Source organism: Rutilus rutilus (genome assembly GCF_951802725.1).
Source record: "Rutilus rutilus genome assembly, chromosome: 11".
Lineage (NCBI taxonomy): Eukaryota > Metazoa > Chordata > Actinopteri > Cypriniformes > Leuciscidae > Rutilus > Rutilus rutilus.
This window is the reverse complement of record NC_140216.1, coordinates 33,833,034-33,855,591: the sequence shown is the minus strand read 5'-3', so window position 1 is coordinate 33,855,591 and position 22,558 is coordinate 33,833,034. Positions and strand designations below refer to the sequence as shown.

Sequence of the window (22,558 nt, the reverse complement as noted above, 5' to 3'; positions counted from 1 at the left end):
TATTTTGCATGACGTTTCAGGGCCTTCAGAAAGATAAGAACAAAAGGAACTACACAGTGGTGGTGGAGAAGATGTTTTCTCTCTTCCCAGATAAAACACAATACTTAGATGCTAGTCCAAAACGCTGCAGGACTTGTGCTGTGGTAGGAAACTCAGGGAACCTTAAAGGATCCCGTTATGGACATCTCATAGATCATCATGACTTTGTCATTAGGTAAAAAATGATATATAACCTAATTTGTTTGACTGTTTTTGTGAGACTCCTCACCTCTTGATTTCCAAGACATGATCAAAACTGTGTATTTGTTCGGTGTCACTTTTAGCCATAAACTGTAAGCTTTGCAGTCTGCAGTCATTCTTTGCCCAGTAAAGCTTCTCTTCATAAGCTAAAAAAAAACCCCACCATTTAAATGCATTTAAATTTGGTTGACGATGTCATTTTGTTTTTACATGATGATCTTTCACATGTTTCTTGACCCAGTCATGCTTTGTTAAGCCAGGATAAATAAGGGCCCAACAAAAGGTTATGAGAAGGATGTGGGTTTTAAGGCCACTCACCGGATTATCTATCCTGAGAGCGCTGTAGACGTGGACAAATCAACTTACCTGGTGCTTTCCCCATTCAAGATTCTGGATATGGAGTGGCTCATCAGTGCCTTCACCACTAAGAACATCACAAGGTGAGAAACAGATAATTGAGCAATGTTTCTCAATCTCAAATGGCTGATACACTCTTACAAATAAAGGTTCTTTGTTGGAATCTATGGTTCCATTAAGAACATTCATGGAAACTTTCCATTTCACAAAAGGTTCTTAATAGTGGAAAAGGGTTTACCAGATTATTAAAATGTTCTTCACAAAAAAAAAAAAATTGTAAAAACTGTTTACCGAAACGTTCTTTTTGGAACTCAAAATGGTTATTTATCATTGCTGCAAAAAAAAAAAAAAAAAAAAACCTTTTGGAAGCTTTATTATTAGGAGAGTAACTGAGTTCTACTTGTATTGATACCCCAAAAGTGAAGTACGACATGTTCTTGGATCTACAACCTTGCTGGTCCTGGAACAACATTTATGTCAACCAATCATAATTTGGCTTTGGGTTGAGTTTGGGACTTGACTGATATTTAATCGATCTTTTGTTTCCCACGGATGGTAGCTGTAGTTAAAATTGGTGTGTGTAATTTATGCACCACCATCATCTTTAGCATTCCCATTCATCTCTTTGGCTGTTGTGGGAACCCATAGAATGCTAACATATAGCTTTCTTCAGGTATTATAAACCTCCTTAATTTGAACAATGGCAGTTTTTAGGCCTTGTTTGAAAACCTTGTCATTATTTTTGCTATTGTAATGCTGCTATTGGTGCAGAAATTGGGGATAAGTTTAGATCTAACCTAACCCTCATTTGCATGTATTGAAGACCAAGGATATGGTTCGAAAGAAGGTTTCTATGCACAAAGTCACATCCATTAAGGATCAAACACTGGAGGGTGTGCAATCTTACAAATACTTGGGGACAATCATTGATTTGAAGTTGAGTTTTGAAGCCAACTGTGAAGCTGTGTGTAAAAAGGGGCATCAACGTTTGTTCTTTTAAAGGAAACTTCAAAATGACTAAACACTGTTGATTCTGTTTTATTGTACTTTTATCAAATCAATTTGGTCAAATTTTCTTTGGTGTCCTGGTACGGGAATTTATCTTTAAAGAGCTGGACCTCTATTAACCAAATTGTAAAATGGTCAATAGGTTGACTGGGGAGCCGCTACTTAACCCTGCTTCACTGTATGCCAGGCAGGTACAGCGAACGGGTGTTTACATTTTAAGTGACAGGCGTCATCCCCTGTATTGTGAGTTCCAGCACCTTCCGTCTAATTGATGGTTTAGAGTACCGCAGTGTACAACAAAACTGTATAAGAACAGCTTTGTCCCTTTAGTGATTAATCATATGAATAGTATAAGACGAAGTAATGGGTTTATTATAATGTTTTAGTGGTTAAGTGTTGTGTTTATAGTGTTGTCTATTGTATTGTCTATGATATGTATGAGAAACAGCCTGAACTTATTCACTGAAACCTAATTTACCTACGGGTATAAAATAAAGGAATCTGGACATGAATTTATGTTTATTTGATATGTTGTACCAGGACAGCAAAAGATAACCAACAAATTCATGTTTTAATGGTACCTTATTATTTCGTGTATGTCATTTTGCCCTTTTTTCTTGTCTTTAGAACTTACATAAAAGTCAGGCCGAGCATAAATGCCAACAGACATAAGGTGAGTGATGTTTTGACATTTTTAACATGCTGTTAAAGGTAGGGTAGGCAGGAATTTTCAAAAAAAAAAAAAATCCAAATTTGTTTAAACTTTCTTTATATATCAATACATAATTAAAATTTAAGTACTCTGAAAAAGAGAGTATAAAAATCGAGTGTCTGTAGTCCTCTCAGGACTGCAATAAACACAGCTACTTATTCCATTCGCTCCCACCCCCTTCCTTCTGGGCTCCTTCCAAAGCCACCCCCCAAAACACATGAACGCGCGATGCCGACGTCTGCAGCTGGAGGACGCGTTTTCCAGTGCCAAGCGGAGGAGAGGAGCGCAGTGCATGTAGTGACATCATGTCAGAATCACATGTAATAAAATACCTAACTTTATCATTATGAATATAAACAACTTTCATGGCTGTTGTTAGTACTCACTATCAAGCTAGCATATCGATACGGGTAAAGTTTAAAATATATTGAGGTTGATTCGGTAACGAGCTAGTAACATAAGGCAAAGCTAAAAACAGGTTGCTACACGTTTTACCATTACCTCTGTGATGAAGGTGAATTTCGTGTTAGATTCATAACATATACAGTGTTTTGCATGTAAGCGCTTCCACGATGAAAGCACTGTTGGCTCTGAAGAGGACAAACGTTACACTCCGGTGACAAGTAGCCTACCTTTCTACCTTACTAGTTCCTTTTTTTTGCCTTCGCTGACTTTTTATGCAGGTACTTGGGAATTGTGACTGCTCTTTCTCTGCCATTATTGTGATTCTTCCTTGCTATCCGTGCCTCTCTCCGTGCCTCTTCCCCTCTTCAAGTCAAACGGGTGCGCGCGTGCATGCAGGGGTGGTTGCCATGGTAGTGAGGGAGAGTGACAGTCCATTGTGCCGCAAACTCCTGCTTACTCGGTGTAGTGAGCTGAATATTTCCGGGAACGGTGACATGTGATGAGTGCACGCAGGGCAGCGCACGCAGTGGGGCTCGGGCACGAGACATGAAGGCATCTGATTGGTTCTTTACATTCGCACCGAGTGGCAGTGATTGGTCAGAGTTTTACTGTCCTGCAGCTGCTACAGAGGTCTGATTGTTTTCATTCCTTTTTCTGAACACATAATGTATTGACTACTCTCAGGATGGAAGAACCATTTCACCCAGTATAAAAAAAAGTGTTTCTGAACAGGATTACCTACTATAGCTTTAAGGAGCTCAGATTATTGTGTCGTTCATGCGATAGTTGAAAGGTTCACTGTAGAATCTGAACTGCATTGTTTTGTCATCTGGATAAAGGAGACCATAGGGGAGACTGACTTAACATATAACTTGAGCCACGTTAAAGAATTTTTTTACGCAAATATTTGATGGTAGAAAAGGAAGCCCTCGCATGCGTTTGGGTGGTCGAGAAATGGAGGAAATACTTGTGGGGTCCGACTTTCAAATTGCGTACAGACCATCAGGCATTAACCCCTCTACTCACCACTAAAGAAGGAGACTGCGCAGGAATGCGTATCGTGCACTGGGCTGCACACTTGCTGTTTCAATTACGAAGTGATCTACCGACCAGGCTGTCACAACTTTTGTAAGTTGCACGCACAGATACAGCGAGGCTGTACCTGTGTCATTACGTCATAGGTTAGTGATGCTCATGCATGAGGGACAACAGGGCATCATGTGCACAAAGCAGCGACTACGCGGCCTATACTGGCAGCTGCAGATAAATGAGTTGGTCACAGACTTTATCTCATCATGTCAACTGTGTCAGGCTTCAGACAAAACCGCTAAAATACATTCTGCCCCACTTCAGCCTTTGCCCTTTCCGGCTGAGTCATGGAGAAAATTAGCAATGGATATATTGGGCCCATTCAAGTTGGCTACCTGGGATTGCCACTATGCCCTTACTCTAATGGACTACCATAATAAATGGTCTGAAGTTGTGTTCGTGTCTTCAGTGAGTGCAAAGCAAGTGATTAATTTCCACACCTCTGTGTTTAGTCATCATGGGAACCCGGAGTGCATAGTTATGGGTAAAGGACCTCAATTTACAGCTGCGGAATTCTCTGCCTTTCTTGAAGCGAGGGACATCGTGCATGTAATCGCTCAATTGCTCTGTTGGCAGCTGGGTGGTATACCGGGACATCACTCATGTGCACACGCCGGTATACCACCCAGCTGCCAACAGAGCAATTGAGCGCTTCCATAGAGTGTTCAAGACTTGCATTCAGTCTGCAATAATTCAGTCAAGACCATGGAAAATGACTGTCACAGAATTTATCCACATCTATAGAGCAACTCCTCATTCCACTACTGGCATAACTCCTTTTGAATCGCCTTGATGTCAAGTGGATCTACCAGAGCCGATGTGGCTGATTGGCTTATGCAGCCACCTCAGGACCAGGTCCATTTACCCAGTTCTTGGCCTCAGCATGTGAGGTACTCTTCAAGATGGTTAAAAGGCTTTGTGCAATGAAAGACAAAAGACAACTGTTTGAATTTGAAGCCTGTTATATTGGATATTTCTTGAATTCTATTCTTAGTAGTGCCTTCTAGTAGTGCCAGGAGTAAAAAGAAATTGATTTTGGATATCTGAGTGACAGATATATGTGTTCTAATGTGAATTTCTAAGGAGAAGTGGTCTTGAGTAAAAGGGGAATTTGCTATATTGTTTTGACACTAGGTGACGGGGGTAAGAAGGGAAGTGTAAGTGAAGTGTTTGGTAGAGTAGCCTACATTGTTGTGCTGTTGCATAAGACGAATATAAATAAAATGTTTGGCTCGAGGTCATGGTGCAAAGGACCCTAGGTTGATTTTACTCTGAACCATCCCTTTAAGCACCAAATCAGCATATTAGAATGATTTCTGAAGGGTCATGTGACAATTCTGCTTTGCCATACCAGGAATAAAATATGCTTTAAAATATATTTAAACAGAAAACAGTTATTTAGTTATTTGAAATTGTAATATTTCACAATATTACTGTTTTTATCAAATAAATGCAGCCTTGGTGAGCATAAGAGACATTTTAAATCTTACTGGCCGGTAGTGTATGTGTAAAAAAAATGTGTATGTGTTTCTATACACACATTTTTTCAAGACAAATCAGTGTTTTGTTTAAATTTAAACCATTTATTTAAAGGTAATTTTATTGGTTTTTTTAGGTATTGTAGGATTTTTATAAAATTTTATATTTTCAAATTTGTTTAAACTGTCTTTATATACCAATACATAATTAAAATGTAAGTGCTCTGAAAAAGAGAGTATAAAAATCGAGTGACTGTAGACCTTTTAATCTGCAATAAACACAGCTCATTATTTCCATTCACTCCCACCCCCTCCCTTCTGAGCTCCTTCCAAAGCCACGCCCCCAAAACACATGAACGCGCGACGCCAAACGCTCAGGCTCAGCTGGAAGACACATTTATTACCTGAGACGAGTGGAGAGGAAGGAGCGCAGTACATACAGTGACATCATGTCAGAATCACATGTAATAAAATGCCTAACTTTATCACTATAAATATAAACAAATAAGATTTATTTTAGTACTCACTATCAATCTAGCATATCGATACTGGTAAAGTTTAAAATATAGGCTACTTTGTTTGATTCGGTAACGAGCTATATTTATAGCTAACGAGCTATATTTATAAGGCAAAGCTAAAAACAGGTTGCATTGATACACGTTTTTCCATTACCATCAGTTACACTGTGATGAAGGTGAATTTCGTGTTAGATTCATAACATATACGGTGTTTTGCATGTAAGAGTTTCTATGATGAAAGCATTGTTGACTCTGATGAGGACTAACGTTACAGTCCGGTGACAAGTACCTCATCGTCGGTTCGAAGACAGGTCCGGGGTTGAGGGCGAAGCAGAGGAGGTCGTTCAAGAGTGCGGGCAACCAGGGTCCGAGGAAGTAGTTTTTGCCTTGTTTGCCTTCGCTGACTGAATATGCAGGTGCTTTGAATTTTGAATGCTCTTTCTCTGCCATAATTTTACTCTTCGTAGGTTCCGCGCATCTCTTGACTTGCACTCCTCAAATCAAACGGGTGCGCGCGCATATGGGCAGATCTAGCAACAGGGGTGTAGCCATGGTTGCGAGAGTGAGTGACAGCACGAGACATGAAGGCATCTGATTGGTTCTTTACATTCGCACCGAATGGCAGTGATTGGTCAGAGTTTTTACTGTCCTACAGCTGCTACAGAGGTCTGATTTTTTTCATTCCTTTTTCTGAACACATAATGTATTGACTACTCTCAGAATGGAAGGACCATTTCACCCAGTATAAAAAAAAATGTTTCTGAACAGGATTACCTACCCTACCTTTAATTATTTCTAAATAATTTTCTCTTAAAAATCTAACTTGATTTTAGTAAGCAATTTATAATGGAAAATTGTATATTTGTAGAAATATCAACATTATATTTTCTAAAGAACACCTTGTAGTGTCATTACTGAAACACAAGGCTTGTAATGTCAAAATACACTGTAAAACAGTGAACCCTGTTACCTTAATGCCTAATTAAGTCCTAAGATAAAATTTGTTAACCTCAAGATTTATTTGTCTAATAAAATTTGTTTAAAATACTTTTAAAGAATTTTAATCAAAGGTCACTTTGCAAAGATTTTTTTTGTAGGTTGTAAATGTGACCAAAATATTCACCCTCAACAAACTGGATGCTTATAAGATTGAAAATGCCACTGAGTGCAAATGGGTTACCATAAAATCAAGAATGCATTGCAATCAAGTACTGATTCTTAGATGCTAATCTTTCTTGTTCAGTGGGTGGAAAAAAAGGCATCTTTTTCATTTTGTATTTATTTTACTTTTAAAATAAATGTAAGCTAAGTATTGAAAAACATGTTTATATGGCACTTTTCCACTGCATGGTACGGCTCGGTACGGTTCGACTCGGTGCGGAACAGTTCGGCTCGCTTCGCTTTTCCACTGCGTGGTACGACTCGACTCAGTACGGCACGGTTCGGCTCGCTTTAGCTCGGTTGCTTTTCCACTGCAGTTAGTACCGCTTCAAAGTGGGTGGGACTGATCGTTATAGTTGCCGTCTCTACTACCATGACATCATCATATTAAATGCGAATTTTTCATTCCGTGTTTCCCCATCCACTCCTCAACAACCAACGAGAGGAACGTCTGCACCTCGTCCACTGACCACGATTCAGCCATTTCTTTTTTTTTGGAAGTTTATACTCTTTTTTTTAAAGCAAATATTTTTAAAACAAGTGTTACAGCGTTGGCTGTTGTCTACTGGCTATTTAAATCTAGCGGGTTTGTGTCTCGTGTCGTAAATACAATGACGCTGGTAGAGATGATTCTGTCTGACCAATCAGTGATCTGCAGTGTTTTCACGTCACATTTTAGTAACGGTACGGTACGCTTGGAACCTCAACAGAGGTGGTACCATTTAAAGCGAGCCGAAGCGAGCCGTACCGGACCGTACCATGCAGTGGAAATGCGCCATAAGTGAGCCGTACCGAACCGAGCCGTACCGTACCATGCAGTGGAAAAGCACCAAAGCGTGCTGTACCAAACCGAGCCGTACCATACCATGCAGTGGAAAAGCACCAAAGCGTGCCGTACCGAACCGAGCCGTACCGTACCATGCAGTGGAAAAGCGCCATTAGTGTCTTAATTACTTGATTTTATTATAATTACATTAAATGATTGGTGTCATGCTGTTTTGAGCTGCTCACTATTGGCTATTCAGTGGTTGAGGGCGGCCATTTTGGGTTGACATCATTGTAGTCCTTAGTTTGCAACACTTCAGTCAGCACTTAAGAATCAGTCTTAGACTTTACTGAAAGTTGCTGTTAGCTTCTTTAGAAAAGTCCTACTTTTTTTTTACACTCAAGACAAAGCTTAAGACTATTTTTAACATTAAGATTTCTTAAAGGGGTGGTTTAATATTGATTTCACTTTTCTAACTTTAGTTAGTGTGTAATGTTGCTGTTTGAGCATATTAACAACATCTGCAACAACGCTCAAAGTTCAAAGCAAAGGAAGATATTTGCTTTTAAAGAAATCGTTTTTTTAAGGAGTCATGAACTGCATTGTTTTATTGTGTCATAATGTTTCCTGGGGCCCGTTCTTCGTACGTTGTTTAAAACATCCAAGATCAAATTACACATCCAAGATGATATCATCGTGCTAATCATGATCTGGCTAATTAGGTTCTTCGAACACACCTGCCGGATATGATTAGTGTAGCTGGATTGAGTTATCTGAGAAAATTGCGCGTTCATGCGCTGGTTTAAAAGGGGATATGTATCGATAGTAGAAAAATGTATCAGCAACGCTGCTATTGGCTGCTCAGCGTGGCCAAAGAGCGGGCTCAGTTTTTCTCCTCAGCAGAGCAAGAACTAATTGTCGAAGTTTATTCAGAATTTTTATGTTTAATCAAAACGCCAGGGAACACCTCAAAGTCTGCAAAAGCCAGGAGAGAGGGCTGGCAAAAAGTAGCAGACAGTTTAAATCCGTTAGAAGTGGCCATGTTAGATGTTTTTATCACTTAATAGCCTATTTACTTTATATTTTACATAATTACTTTGTTAATTGTAATGTCAGAGTCACCACACTAGAACATGGGAACAAATAAATGTGAAGTACAAAAATATTCCACATAATGGTAATGTTTTGTTATATTATAGTCTCTTTTATAAAAGGCACTGTTAAATAAATGTTTGTCTGATTATAAAAGCAACCAAGAAAAAGGCTGAGAAAAAAAAGAAAAGAAAAGATCTTAGTAGCCTACACTGTAAAATAATTTTTGCTGCATTAAATTAAGGCTGTATAGTCATTTCAGCTGTTAAATCTTGAGAAATTATGAATTGCTTTGACTTGTGAAAGTGAAAACTGATAAACTTATGTTAATGTAAAAATATTTTGCCATGAGTTATTGATCACATTTTTCCCCGAGTGTAGTTCATTGTAATGACATTGTGTTTTCCACTTTTGTGCACTTTTACATATATACAGCATATTTTTAACTTAAATAAACTAAACTAAACAATCAAACTCTTATTTTCTTATTTTCTAACTTATGTATAAAGAACATTTTGCTATTACTAGAGATGACTCCTGAAGTGACACCAATGTTCAATAATATCAACAATGACATATGTTTATGCATGCCCCATAAATAAATAAATAAACAGCCTTTGAGAAATGTTTTATGTTGTTGTTTTTTCGTAACAGACAAAATCAGATAACACCAAAGCATGTTAATGATAAAAGAAAAATTCTTAAGAAAATATTTGAGAAGACAAAATCAGATAACACCAAAGCCTGTTAGTGATAAGAGAAAAAATCTTAAGAAAATATTTGAGAACTTCTCAAGAATGTTTCAAGAATTGCAGGTTTTTTATTTGTTTCAGAGAACACTGGCACATTTCACTGTTTGTGTCACACTTGTCACCCCATTATGAAATGATCACCAAATCTGTGCCATTCGTTTGTGCTACATTTATGCTGGTTTGGTGTTCAAGAAATTAAACATTATTATTATTATTGTGTGTATTAAATGTGTTTTTTCTTTTCATTAAATATTTTAAAAGTAATTTATTTTAGGGTTCGTTTTGAACAATCATATCAAGCACAAGCAAACCGCCACTGGTTTGGAGCAATTTGGATGGCATGAGGTGGAGAATTAGCCTATAGGCTATTTGTTATTTACAAGAAGAGGGAATAAATATAATATTCATTTGAACCGCACAAATCAAGCACAAATGATTGTCAACGGTTTGAAACAATTTAGAAGACAGGGTGGAGAGTGGGTTTTTTCGCAATATTTAAGAAGGGTCATTTTCAAAAAAATTCTTTTAGAGATGCACTGGTCTACCAGCCATAAATCGGATACTGTTTTTGCTCTATTTTGGCCGATCACTATTCCAGACTTGCGCACAAACGGCATTGCCCAAAATGTATTTTGTTTGGAAATATTACAAAAACGGGACATTACCACAGGCCAGATACAAAACGGACGCAAGAAGAGAACACAGAGAAAATCCTGTACCAGGTACAACAAGCTCACTGTTCTCGATGTTTGACGTATAAACAAAATATTGAATTGAGGGATGGGGGTTTATATTAATGTATCTCTAAAGGGAACTGACTTTCTTTAGAAAAGTTTCGATCGCAGTTTCTTTTCCTCTTATAATGCCTGTTTATAAGCGCAGCGCTGCTTTGTGTACAGCTTTAACCAAGGAAACGCTATACATTCACCTAAAGGATTATTAGGAATACCATACTAATACTGTGTTTGACCCCCTTTCGCCTTCAGAACTGCCTTAATTCTACGTGGCATTGATTCAACAAGGTGCTGAAAGCATTCTTTAGAAATGTTGGCCCATATTGATAGGATAGCATCTTGCAGTTGATGGAGATTTGTGGGATGCACATCCAGGGCACGAAGCTCCCGTTCCACCACATCCCAAAGATGCTCTATTGGGTTGAGATCTGGTGACTGTGGGGGCCATTTTAGTACAGTGAACTCATTGTCATGTTCAAGAAACCAATTTGAAATGATTCAAGCTTTGTGACATGGTGCATTGTCCTGCTGGAAGTAGCCATCAGAGGATACATGGTGGTCATAAAGGGATGGACATGGTCAGAAACAATGCTCAGGTAGGCCGTGGCATTTAAACGATGCCCAATTGGCACTAAGGGGCCTAAAGTGTGCCAAGAAAACATCCCCCACACCATTACACCACCACCACCAGCCTGCACAGCGGTAACAAGGCATGATGGATCCATGTTCTCATTCTGTTTACGCCAAATTCTGACTCTACCATCTGAATGTCTCAACAGAAATCGAGACTCATCAGACCAGGCAACATTTTTCCAGTCTTCAACTGTCCAATTTTGGTGAGCTTGTGCAAATTGTAGCCTCTTTTTCCTATTTGTAGTGGAGATGAGTGGTACCCGGTGGGGTCTTCTGCTGTTGTAGCCCATCCGCCTCAAGGTTGTGTGTGTTGTGGCTTCACAAATGCTTTGCTGCATACCTCGGTTGTAACGAGTGGTTATTTCAGTCAAAGTTGCTCTTCTATCAGCTTGAATCAGTCGGCCCATTCTCCTCTGACCTCTAGCATCAACAAGGCATTTTCGCCCACAGGACTGCCGCATACTGGATGTTTTTCCCTTTTCACACCATTCTTTGTAAACCCTAGAAATGGTTGTGCGTGAAAATCCCAGTAACTGTGCAGATTGTGAAATACTCAGACCGGCCTGTCTGGCACCAACAACCATGCCACGCCTTTCACCGTTAAATCACCTTTCTTTCCCATTCTGACATTCAGTTTGGAGTTCAGGAGATTGTCTTGACCAGGACCACACCCCTAAATGCATTGAAGCAACTGCCATGTGAATGGTTGATTAGATAATTGCATTAATGAGAAATTGAACAGATGTTCCTAATAATCCTTAAGGTGAGTGTATTGCTCCTGTGCTGTGCCATAAGCGCCACCTACTGTCAGAGAGTGAATTTCCATTTTCATTCAGTCTGTCTGCTGTTTTTGTGTCTAATGTAGCAAAAGTTCGCATCTTTGTCTGGGCTGTGATTAAATTCAGTGGTTGCCTCTGATTTCAAATGGCTACAGATATTTTTTGTTTAAGGTCAGTTTGGCCTGTTATAGAGCAAATAAGCAATTGGCCAATTTGCTCTTTAAACTTTTTTTAACGGCACAAATCGAGCACAAATGAATTGCATGGTTCAGAGCAATTTGGACAGCGTGGGGTGTAGAGTGCCCTTATCCACCTTTTTCTGCTCAGTCTAAACAATGCGCGCTGCCATGACGACGACTCCGGTTTCCTACTTCCGTTCGTAGCGCTTGACCTGTACTAGTAGCGAGAGAATGAGTTCAAGCTCCTCGTGTGCTGTTGTTATTTGTTTTAACAATTCAAAGAAGATTTCAAACTTTTTAGAAACTGAGTGTTTCGAGCATAAGATAATGCCCATGTCCGGTTCCGTATCAGATACATTCAATAAAGTAAACGTTTAGAGTGGTTAGCGTTAAAATTGAACTTCTCTCGCTACTAGTACTGGTCAAGCGCTACGAACCGGAAGTAGGGAACCGGAGTCGTCGTTATGGCAGCGCCCATTGTTTAGAGAAGAATAAGGTGGATATATATTATATTTGTTATTTCTAAAGAAGGCAAAAAATACAATGTTCATTTTAACAGCGCAAACAGGCACAAATCAAGCAAAAATGAACGGCACCAGAGTTGAAATCACAGGGCCTTACCCGCCACTCCGCCACAATGTGCCAATCAAAATGTGACTGTGACTACTGTTTATACCTGGTATCAAGATGTGTTTTGGTCGTTTGGATCACAAGTGGACGACGCTAAATACGGGTGTAAACAGGGTCTAAAACGTTTTGAGCTTGTCTTTAGACCATTTACAGATGTAGTCGAAAACGCATTCCATGTAGTGATGTCCGTGGTTCGTGAACAAATCGTTCTTTTGAACCGGTTCTTTTTAGTGAACCGGTCGAACCAGTACACTAAATCGGATTGAATCATTCAAAAAAGTTAGCGTCTTGCGTCAGCGCTGATCCACAAGTTACTAAAGTTACTCACTTTCGGACATGCCTGACAGTCCCTCCGACTCGAAATAAACCAATATCCCGGAGTATATTTTACTTCAGTAACTCCAACAGTTCACTGAACTGAGACATGTTGTGCCGAGAGAAGTGATGAGCACGAGCAGCTGATAACTGAGCATGCGCTTACTACCGAACGTACAGGTACAGCAGTTCCCTTTCGAGAGCAGTAACTCTACATTGCGTAGCAATGCTGCGGGAACTCCTCCCTTCTCCACTTTTGTTGAAATCTTATGGGCTAACGGCAGCTTTAAACAGCTGGCCAATTGTCGTGAAGTATGCAAATACTGACAGGCTCGCGGGCAGTATAAAATGCATGGGTGTGACAATTGAGTCCGAAATCTCTTTCTTCACGCTGCCATCGTGGAAGCTGCACCAGGAGGACTTGTAATCTTTTTCTCTAAGCATCTGATGGCTTCAACTTGCCAAATTTCTGCAGGCCCCATCGACCCGCCCAACAAACATGAGTTCTACGTCGCCAGCCTGGGCCTCACCCACGCCAACGTCATCCATCGCCATCGCGCTCACCGGTCCTCTTCCGCCGCCATGGACTTCGTTTCCTTCGGAGCTGGGGGGATGACGACTCCATGTCGCTGTCAGCATCGGAGAAGGACTGGGCAGCGTCCGAACCGGACCGCCCGACCAAAAGGGCCCTTTAGACCTCCAGGAGGAGCTCGTCAGGGTCCTCGGCAAGGCTGTCATGGAGCTGGACTTGACATGGAACTCTCCGGTCGAGCCTACTAAGAGTAAGCTGGACTCGTGGTATCTCCAGTCGGGCCGCCGCCAGGCTGCTTCGAGGAAGAGGACTCTATTCTTTCCGGACGTCCACGAGCACATGGTAAAGTCGTGGTCTGCACCCCAATCAGCGCATACCCACTCTGCCACGCAGGCTATGTTTGCCCACGTGGACGGGGTGGAAGCCCACGGCTACGTGTGCATGCCCCCCGTCTAGGAGACCGCCGCGCGCACCTGTACCCGTCCTCTTCTTCTCTGAGCACGGACCTCAGCCTGCTGTCCAAGCCGTGCAGATTCACGCCCCACTAGGCCTCACGGCCTACGCATCCACGGGCGAAGCAGCATCTGCTCTTCACTCCATGGCAGAACTGCAGGTGTTCCAAACCAAACTTCTGCAGGCCCTGGATGGCGGCGTCGTGAATGCTGACGTCATCAAGGATCTGCACGCGGTGACGGACCTTGTGCTTATGGCGACCAAGCGATCCGCCCAGGCCATTGACCGCTCCATGGGTTTTATGATCGTCCTTAACAGGCACCCATGGATAACCCTAGCTGACCTGAAGGACGCGGACCGCAAGACGCTCCTTAACGCTCCAGTCACTCCCTCCGGCCTCTTTGGTGATGCCGTGGAGTCAGTCATGGAGCGTTTCTCCGAGACGCAGAAGCGCACAAAAGTGATGAGCCACGTGATACCCCGTCGCTCGCTCCAGCCCTCGTCGAGATCTCGTCTCTTCCTTGGCACCTCGCCCCGCTCAGGTACCGGCTAGACAGCCCGCCGCGGCTGCCCCGCCCCGAGGCGAATATTCACCGCAAGCAGTGGACGGGGCCTGGGAGGAAGCGTCAGGGTCAGAGGAGAAGCCCCCGCCGTGAGAAAGTCAGCACGCAGTCCTCGGCTACCAAGCCTTCATCCTGACAGATCGGTCAAGAGGAAGAGAGAGTTTGCTGGAGGCCCCGCCCCTAAGCGCCATGTTCTGCATCGTGTCCCCTGTGTTCCTGCAGGCGACAAATGCAATGTTTGTGTAAATGCTGTATCTGTTTGAGTGAGTTCCACAATAAAAACACGTATCCCTTCACAAAAAGAGCTTTTTCCTCCTCTTACACCCAACACTGTGTCACTCGCCCTGCCCCAGAGCAGCGCAGAGTCGCAGTCCATAACTATAATGGCTTCTCAAGGCTGCGAGAGTGCCAATATCCCCCTGTCATGCACGACCCCGCTCATGCCCGATCGGCTGCCAGCCTATCCTCCTCGAGCCGTTTCAGCTAATTGAATGTATTTTTATCCACCGGGATGATAGAATTAACATCATTACGTGAGGACGTAGAAGAACTGGCGAACCGGTTTTTTTAACCAGTTCATTGAAACGAACTGTCCAAAAGAACCGGTTCGCGGAAAAGAACCGGACTTCCCATCACTAATTCCACGGGATTGCTTTCAAATGCTCATGTGATTGAATGTGTTTGAACAACCACAAAAGACCTAATGACCTAACATGTAAACATAAAAAAAAAGCGTGCTAGCCAGAGGGGATTTAAACTTTTGTCGGCTGAAGACCCAATATTATTTACAGTCAGCAATGTTATATCAGCATTGAAATAACACTCAGCAATGTGTTATATGAGGACGTGCAATGCTAGAGCCTTTAAACAGGTCACGTGCTACATCTGTCCAGTCAGTAACACTGACACCGCAAATATGCAAATAAAGACTTTAACCCCGGGTTTAGGAATGTGCAGTGTGAAACAGCATCTTATAAATACCCAGGATTAACTGTTATGTAAGGGATAATGTACATCCAGGATGAGCCTGCGTTATTTGCTTTGAGCGGTTGTTATCTGGGAATAATTTACCTTTTTAGTGACAAGTGACATTTTTCAATGTCAATCTTTTTACTATTTGCATATGTTTATGCCCAAAATGCTTAATTAGTATTCAAAGTAGTTGACTGTCATTCTCCAAGCAATCCTTTTTATTAGTCAAATTCGTTTAAAAATGTAAACTCAACAGGTATAAATATAAGTAAGAGAAAAACACTGTAAATGAGAAGACGAGCATATAGGACTGCTGCAGGTTAGTGGATAAATATATTCAGCCTATTTATTATTCAGAATGCACAATTGGAAAGAAAATATATTTATAGTGTAACGACTGAGACAAATCAGACACAAGTATTTGTTATAGTTTAACAAATAATATTTAAAACTCACTCTGGGATCTGTGGTCCCATCCCCCCAACAAGGGCAAGAAGGTCTTAGTTACCATGACCACGATCAGATAAGCTGGTTTTATTGCTGTTAAAAATGTGGTCACGTGGTCAAGACAGAGACAATGGGGAAGACAGAAACAGCCTTTAATACAGACTTTGCTGCATTAATCATAGACGAACTGATCTATGAATAAACATGCATCCCAGAAACCGTGTGAATGATTTACTGTCTTGTATTTTATGTATATTATGTATTTGATACTACAGTATGTATTTTATTATACAACCAACGGTCAATGTAACCCCAATGTAATCTCCTATCAAATTAATCCTCATTTTATGACTCACACTTTAATGTACATCACCTTCTAGTAGAATGCAGTGTGTGTTTGTTATATCTAGCTGAGCATTAATGGACACAAACGGGAATGGCAGATGTCTAACCACACTTGAGATAGCTCATAAATCCTCCCCACAGAGGAATCTCCTGCTTGGAAATTCCGTTTCTTATTGGTTGAGCCAGCCCTGAAAGGGTGGACCTTTCTCAGGCTTTAAAGGAGTCATAACCTAGTCTTAATTTGGATACCTACTGCTGTATTATAGTCTTTCATGCCCTTCTAAAAAAGAAAAGTGGGAAAAAAATAAAAACAGAGCTCCTAAAACCTTTATTTCTGAAGGCATTATTGTCTCGCGAGATCTGATGCGATGTTTTGGCTGTCATTGACGGTCATTTTAATAATGCAAATGAGGGGCGCGTTGATTGGTTGCAGGAAGGAGGGGGGTTGACACCGCAGGTAACTTCAGCATCATTACAAACTGACATCATGGCGCAAGTTGTCAATGAACCCGACCTGGCCGCGACCTACGGAATTCAACCGTATATGTTTGAGCCAGACTCTGAACCTGAGCTGGAAAGGGAAGATGTGGAGTCGATGGAAGGACGTCTACATCAAGATGTCTCTGAATAGTAAAGACAATCATTTTGACTAACGAGCTAAAACATTTGTTGCTAATTTCTCCCAAATAGGTTTACCTTTTATTTAATGTAGATTACATTAACGGAGATGTAGTCGAATTTTTTTATCAGCTTACAGTGGTTATTGAGATCAACGTTTGCTATCATGTGGTGTTTTTGCCTTGTTTCACGTTCTGGTTTTTTAGACATTTAATATTTTTCTTCTACAGACATGTAACGTGATGTTTTTCTATAAGTTTCTTATTACTTGACTGTTTGTTTTATTTATCTATCCTCATCTATTCTATAAAAAAAATCAATACAATGATATGGCTAGCATTCGTAGAGTCCATTCCCCGTGTTTACCTCGAAGCTAACGTTACATACAATAGCCGCATTAGTAGTTAGCTGCTGTTTGTTACACACAGTAGAGCAATAAAAACAGTCTTACCGTTTCAATTTCAGGCAAGTCCCGGATGGTTGGAATGGCACCTTTTTTCAAACGGAGCTTCGTGGCCAACTTCGCCTGATATTGGCCCAAATTTGTGAATGATTCCGGCGTAAAATGTTTAGCGCAGACACCGAACAATAAGCCAGTTGAAAGTGTTGCTGGGACAGCGTCATTAAAAATGAATTTTATCCACTGGTCCCTGATAGTTTGGTCCGTTTTTGGTATAGAAAACACATTTGCATGTTGTTTCTGGCAGTCAACCACAGAGCAACTCACGTGTGCACTCGGTTTCTCCATCTTTCGTGACTGAACTGAATATGAGGGGGAGAGGGGAAGGGCGGGCTTCCTGCTGCGGTGTCCATATCCTGCCCCGTCTTGACGTCAAGACGGGGCTGAAATCAAAATCTCGTTTTTTAGTGCGCGTGCACGTGGGCTATTTTACAAACCCTGAGGTAAACAAACGCTTCACTTTTAAATATCGGCTTCCCGGCCAGTGTATAATCATTATGCAATCATAACATACATTGATTCTCGTGGAAAAGTGAAATTTGCAGGTTATGACTCCTTTAAATGGTCGCTACACAACCTCTTCTTCTGGCCTTCACTGCTGCTTCTTCAGGTTGATGTCTGTGGGGACCCCCACCAGGGTGCCAGATACACTTTTTTCTTAGAATAAATGAATAATCAGAAGGGTTTGTTGGACGAACTGATTAATTGATTGTAATATTAATTTAGCTACATCAAGTTAGTCCAATTAACTGACCAAAATATGAATAATTAATCATAACAAGTTATGAGTTATTATTAATATTTCCCCTTTGAGCTAACTCGTTACAATAGGAACATTTCAGCAGGGTCAAGATAATTAATACAGAGATCATTATTCGTTGTTTTAATCAATTGGCATCCATAAAACATAGTGATAATCCGCATTCTCATGTATGTAGGTGCACTGAACGCTCTAACCGGAAACTCCCAATATGTACTAAGTAGAATACGGAAGTAGTTGTGCAAGTAGCCCATTGAATGAGCAGTGTGAAACGTGAATAAAGATAACCCAGGATTCCATTTACCCGGGGTTTAGAATGAACTATTTCAAGTGTGAAAAGGCCTAATGGTGATTAGCGTGTGTTGTTCTCGTAGGTGATGATTCTACATCCTGCTTTCATTAAGTATGTCCATGAGACATGGTTGCTGAAAAGGGGCAAATATCCATCCACTGGCTTCCTCGCTATTGTATTTGCCCTGCACATCTGTGACCAGGTAATTTAAGTTTACCTTTCATTTAAGTTTTTGGTTACATTTTATTATTGTATGGAAATTTTAGCCTTCTTTTTTGTACAGGTTTCTACATTTGGGTTTGGTGCTGACCAATATGGAAACTGGTATCACTACTTTGAGAATACCTCACATAAAATCCGTACCGGCGCACATAGTGGCAGCTTTGAGTTTGACACCATGATGCAACTGTACTTGGAAAACAAAATTCAGGTGTTCAGAGGGAAATAACAAGAGGCGAACAAATTTGTTATGCAAAGCGGCTTTTGCACCTATAGGCAAAATGCAATACTGTGTCTTTAAAGCACATACCTCACTGTCATGTGGATCTTCATGAATGTACATCTTAACAATGTGTCAAGTTGTGATTAATATGTTTATGCAAAATTATGTTTTATGGTTGTAACTTGTGTTGTATATATATTGTATGTAAATGAAAGTAGAGAAGTCAAGATGTTAAGAGCAATCTGCATTTTTTATATTTGATATAGGAATTGTTACGTTTGTCCTTTTTTTTTCTTTTCTTTTTTTACTTTTAAAAAACTTTTAAAAAACTTTTGTAGGAAATTATTTTAGATTATACACTATAATTACATTTTAACTTTTTATTAATATTTTTGTTTTTAGCAATTCAATGATTTGAAAGAAATCCTTGCGTGACAATGTGACATACCAAAGAGGTCAACCTGAAAACATTCAAAGCAGGTTTTTATGAAGGGTGTGGAAAACCGCTCTTCAAACAGACAGCAACTGGTTGAGTATAATGACAGAGTATAAAAATGTGTAACCGGCACACTGAAAAAAATTATTCGTTGAAATGAATAAAAAAATTTATCGTAAGTGGTTGCAATCAATTGATTTTTATCTACATTTAAACAAATGCATTAAGTTGAACTTAATCAATTTTATTTAGTTACGTTAGTATAACAAATTTGTAATTCAATTTAAGTTACTTCAACTTAAATTATTGATTTCTCATTTATTTATTTTGACTGTTCAAAATGATCCAGCTTAATCTACTAGTTAAATACATACCGCAGTATTTAATTGACAGTATGAGAGGTTGTTAAACGTCTTTCAAATACACACAGAAATGACTTTGTTTTAATCTTATCTTTAATGACTGAAATAAAAAAAAAAAATAGCGAACATGTTTAATAACAGTCAGTTTCTTTGTGGGTACAACACCCTTTCTGTAGAAATGTTAAAACTCACATTGTAAAATTGGCCACATAAATATCCAGCATATCAACATTGCCCTAATGTGGCAATAGGCCACAGTAAAAAAAATTGTGAATCCTTAAAACAAGTGCTAAAACTGCACTAATGTTAAAAACAGAAGTGCTGAGTTTCATAACATTGCACATTCAATATAAGAAATAATAATAATAATAATAATAATAATAATTCACAGGTGGGATTAGGCCACAGTACATTTCTTTGTGAATCCCTAATACAACAGTGTTAAAACTGCACTAATGTTAAAAACAGAAGTGCTGACTTAAATAACATTGCACGTAAAAAAACAACAACAACATAAAAACAGCAACAGGCAACAGTACATTTGTTTGTGAATCATTAAAAAATTAATGCTAAAACTGCTAAAAACAAAGTGTTTACATTTCATACAACAAATTGCAATTTGAATGGTAGTTTCAATGGTAGTTTTTGAATGTTACTTTTGAACTATAAATATAGAGGTCTTAAAAGGAAATAAAGTGCAAGGTGCAGGCCGTGACATCTGAACAAATTTCATGATAAGCCGCGTCGCGTCTAGGACAACTCGAGGTATCACACACCAGACGCGCACTTTCTCAGTTTATGGCCAGCAATATTGTTATGTTTAAGGACATTATGGAATTAAGATAATATCTGTACTATGATTGTTCTGTACAATTAAATACAATCGTTGCTAAGTCTGCAGTCTGAACACTTTACCTCTAACACTTTACGATCGTTAACTGAATGAATTGAGAATATCACCGGAAAATCCAATAACATCAGCAATTTTCATTCAAGCAGCTGATTTCTGTAAATTAATGTAGAACTAAATGTGTATGTCAGCACAGAATGAAGTCAGTATACATTAACGACGATTTGAGACAAATGTAAAAATGTAAATGTAATATAAAACTATGTAAATGGCGCTCTGTGGCGCGGCAGGATTTTGAACAAGGTCCTGAGCCGTTACTGGGCGCCGCCGGTGTGTGTACACTCATAGAGAATAATGTGTTCGAATTTTAAAGGGTCATATAATGCCATTTTTGTACAAGCTAATATGATTCCTTAGGGTCTAAATTAAAAGTTTGTAATATACTTTATTAGTATTGTAAGAAAACACTCATTTTACCTGGTCAAAAACAGCTCTGTTTTCAGCATGCCGTTTAAGTGCATGTCTTTAAATGATAATGAGCTTTGCTCACCCCGTCCCTCTGTTCTGTGGGCGTTTTGCCACAACAGCACAGGTGGAGTGTTGCCTTGACAACAGTTGAGGGTAACGTTATGTTTTGAAGAATGGCAGCGGGAGTCTCTGAGGACACTGTGCAACCGTATCAATTTGAACCTGAGTTGGAAAACAGGACGTTTCTGAATGGTTGGTTAACGTAATGTCACTTTGATCTATCTTTGTATGTACTGGCTGGGTAGAGTAGTGAGGTACGAACGCTATGTGTTTACTGATGTATAAGTTAGTTCATTGACAGATTGATGTTACAGCTAATGATCATGAAAAACCTTTTTTCGGTAAATGTAGGCTTGTCCGTGATGCGTAACGTTATCTATGCAGTGTTAGGTACAACTGTCAGGGCTGAAGCACTAACATTTTACTGATCTGTTTAAAAAATAAGCAGTCTGTGAGACTATGACAGTCATTAGATTAGGCACATAAACAACACATACTCAGACAGGAGCTAATACCTTTTTCAATGTTCTCGTTTATAAAGCAGTCTGGTGAAATGATTCGCACAAACATGACAACATTGCTGTTGATCGTGGGGAATATTCCCTTCGAAAACAAAACTCAGCCACTGCGTCTTCAGCGGTTCGGATTTAGGAACATCAAAATGACTGCTGTGTTCCTTATTACACCCAAGAACAGAACACTAGACGCCATTCTGCTCATAGACAGTGCTCCAGCGTATCAACAATGACGGTGCTCCCCCTTTACACTGTTTTTCAGTCCTAGAATTTTAGGGGTGAGTCTTTCAGAATCCATCTGCATAAGGACTTTCTGAAGAAATGCATAGTTCAAATTTAAATTAAGCCCATAGGCTTGTGTAACAGATTTGATCTCCTCAAGAATCATTACTCCGTCAACAACAACTCCAATATCATCATAGTCTCCAAGAACTCCTTCCTTTTTTGCCCATGGTGATGTTTGTCAGGTCAGTCAAGAAGTCATCTCTTTGACTGTCCTATATTTAAATAAAAATAAACTGTTATTAGACATTCTTTTTTGATTCATAACTGTTTGTCAAGTCTATACAATCAAAGGTAGGCTATTTTTACATTAACTTTTTACACAACAGACAACTGATGGACTCATACACAGCTATTAAAAAGGGTGCAAACATTAACTGATGCCAAGAAGGAAAGTTGATTCATCAAGAGTCATTTTTTAATTTATATATATATATATATATATATATATATATATATATATATATATATATATATATATATATATATATATATATATATACACACAGACCCTTTCCAAAAAATTAGAATATCATGGAAAAGTTTATTTATTTCCATAATTCCATTCAAAACGTTAAACTTCCATAGATTATAGATTCAGGGCCCACAACTTAAACGATTTCAAGTATTTAGTTGTTTATTTGTACATAATTTGGGCTTCCAGCTCATAAAACCCACGAAAACAGGATTGCAAAAAATTTGAATATTACATGAAATCACACAGTAATTACACAGTGATACCATGGTCATTGAACCAGGTTTTGGTTATTTTGGCAGTGTGGGCAGGTGCAAATCCTGGAAAATGAAGTCAGCTAAAAACAGCTGCTTTATGAATGAATCAACCCCAATCCTC

The 22,558-nt window shown here is 39.7% G+C and overlaps 1 protein-coding gene across 1 annotated transcript in view; it reads left to right on the top strand.

Moving 5' to 3' along the window:
- Positions 1 to 20,887, top strand: part of LOC311299432 (CMP-N-acetylneuraminate-beta-galactosamide-alpha-2,3-sialyltransferase 1-like) — a 43,307-nt gene extending 22,420 nt beyond the window's left edge. The window contains exons 3-7 of the mRNA XM_084422995.1: positions 21 to 214; positions 501 to 680; positions 2,233 to 2,278; positions 18,373 to 18,492; positions 18,574 to 20,887. Of these exons, the coding sequence (XP_084279121.1) occupies positions 21 to 214; positions 501 to 680; positions 2,233 to 2,278; positions 18,373 to 18,492; positions 18,574 to 18,738 (705 nt within the window). The 3' untranslated portion in view covers positions 18,739 to 20,887. The remainder of the gene's footprint in view (positions 1 to 20; positions 215 to 500; positions 681 to 2,232; positions 2,279 to 18,372; positions 18,493 to 18,573) is intronic.
- The last annotated feature ends 1,671 nt before the right edge of the window (positions 20,888 to 22,558 follow it).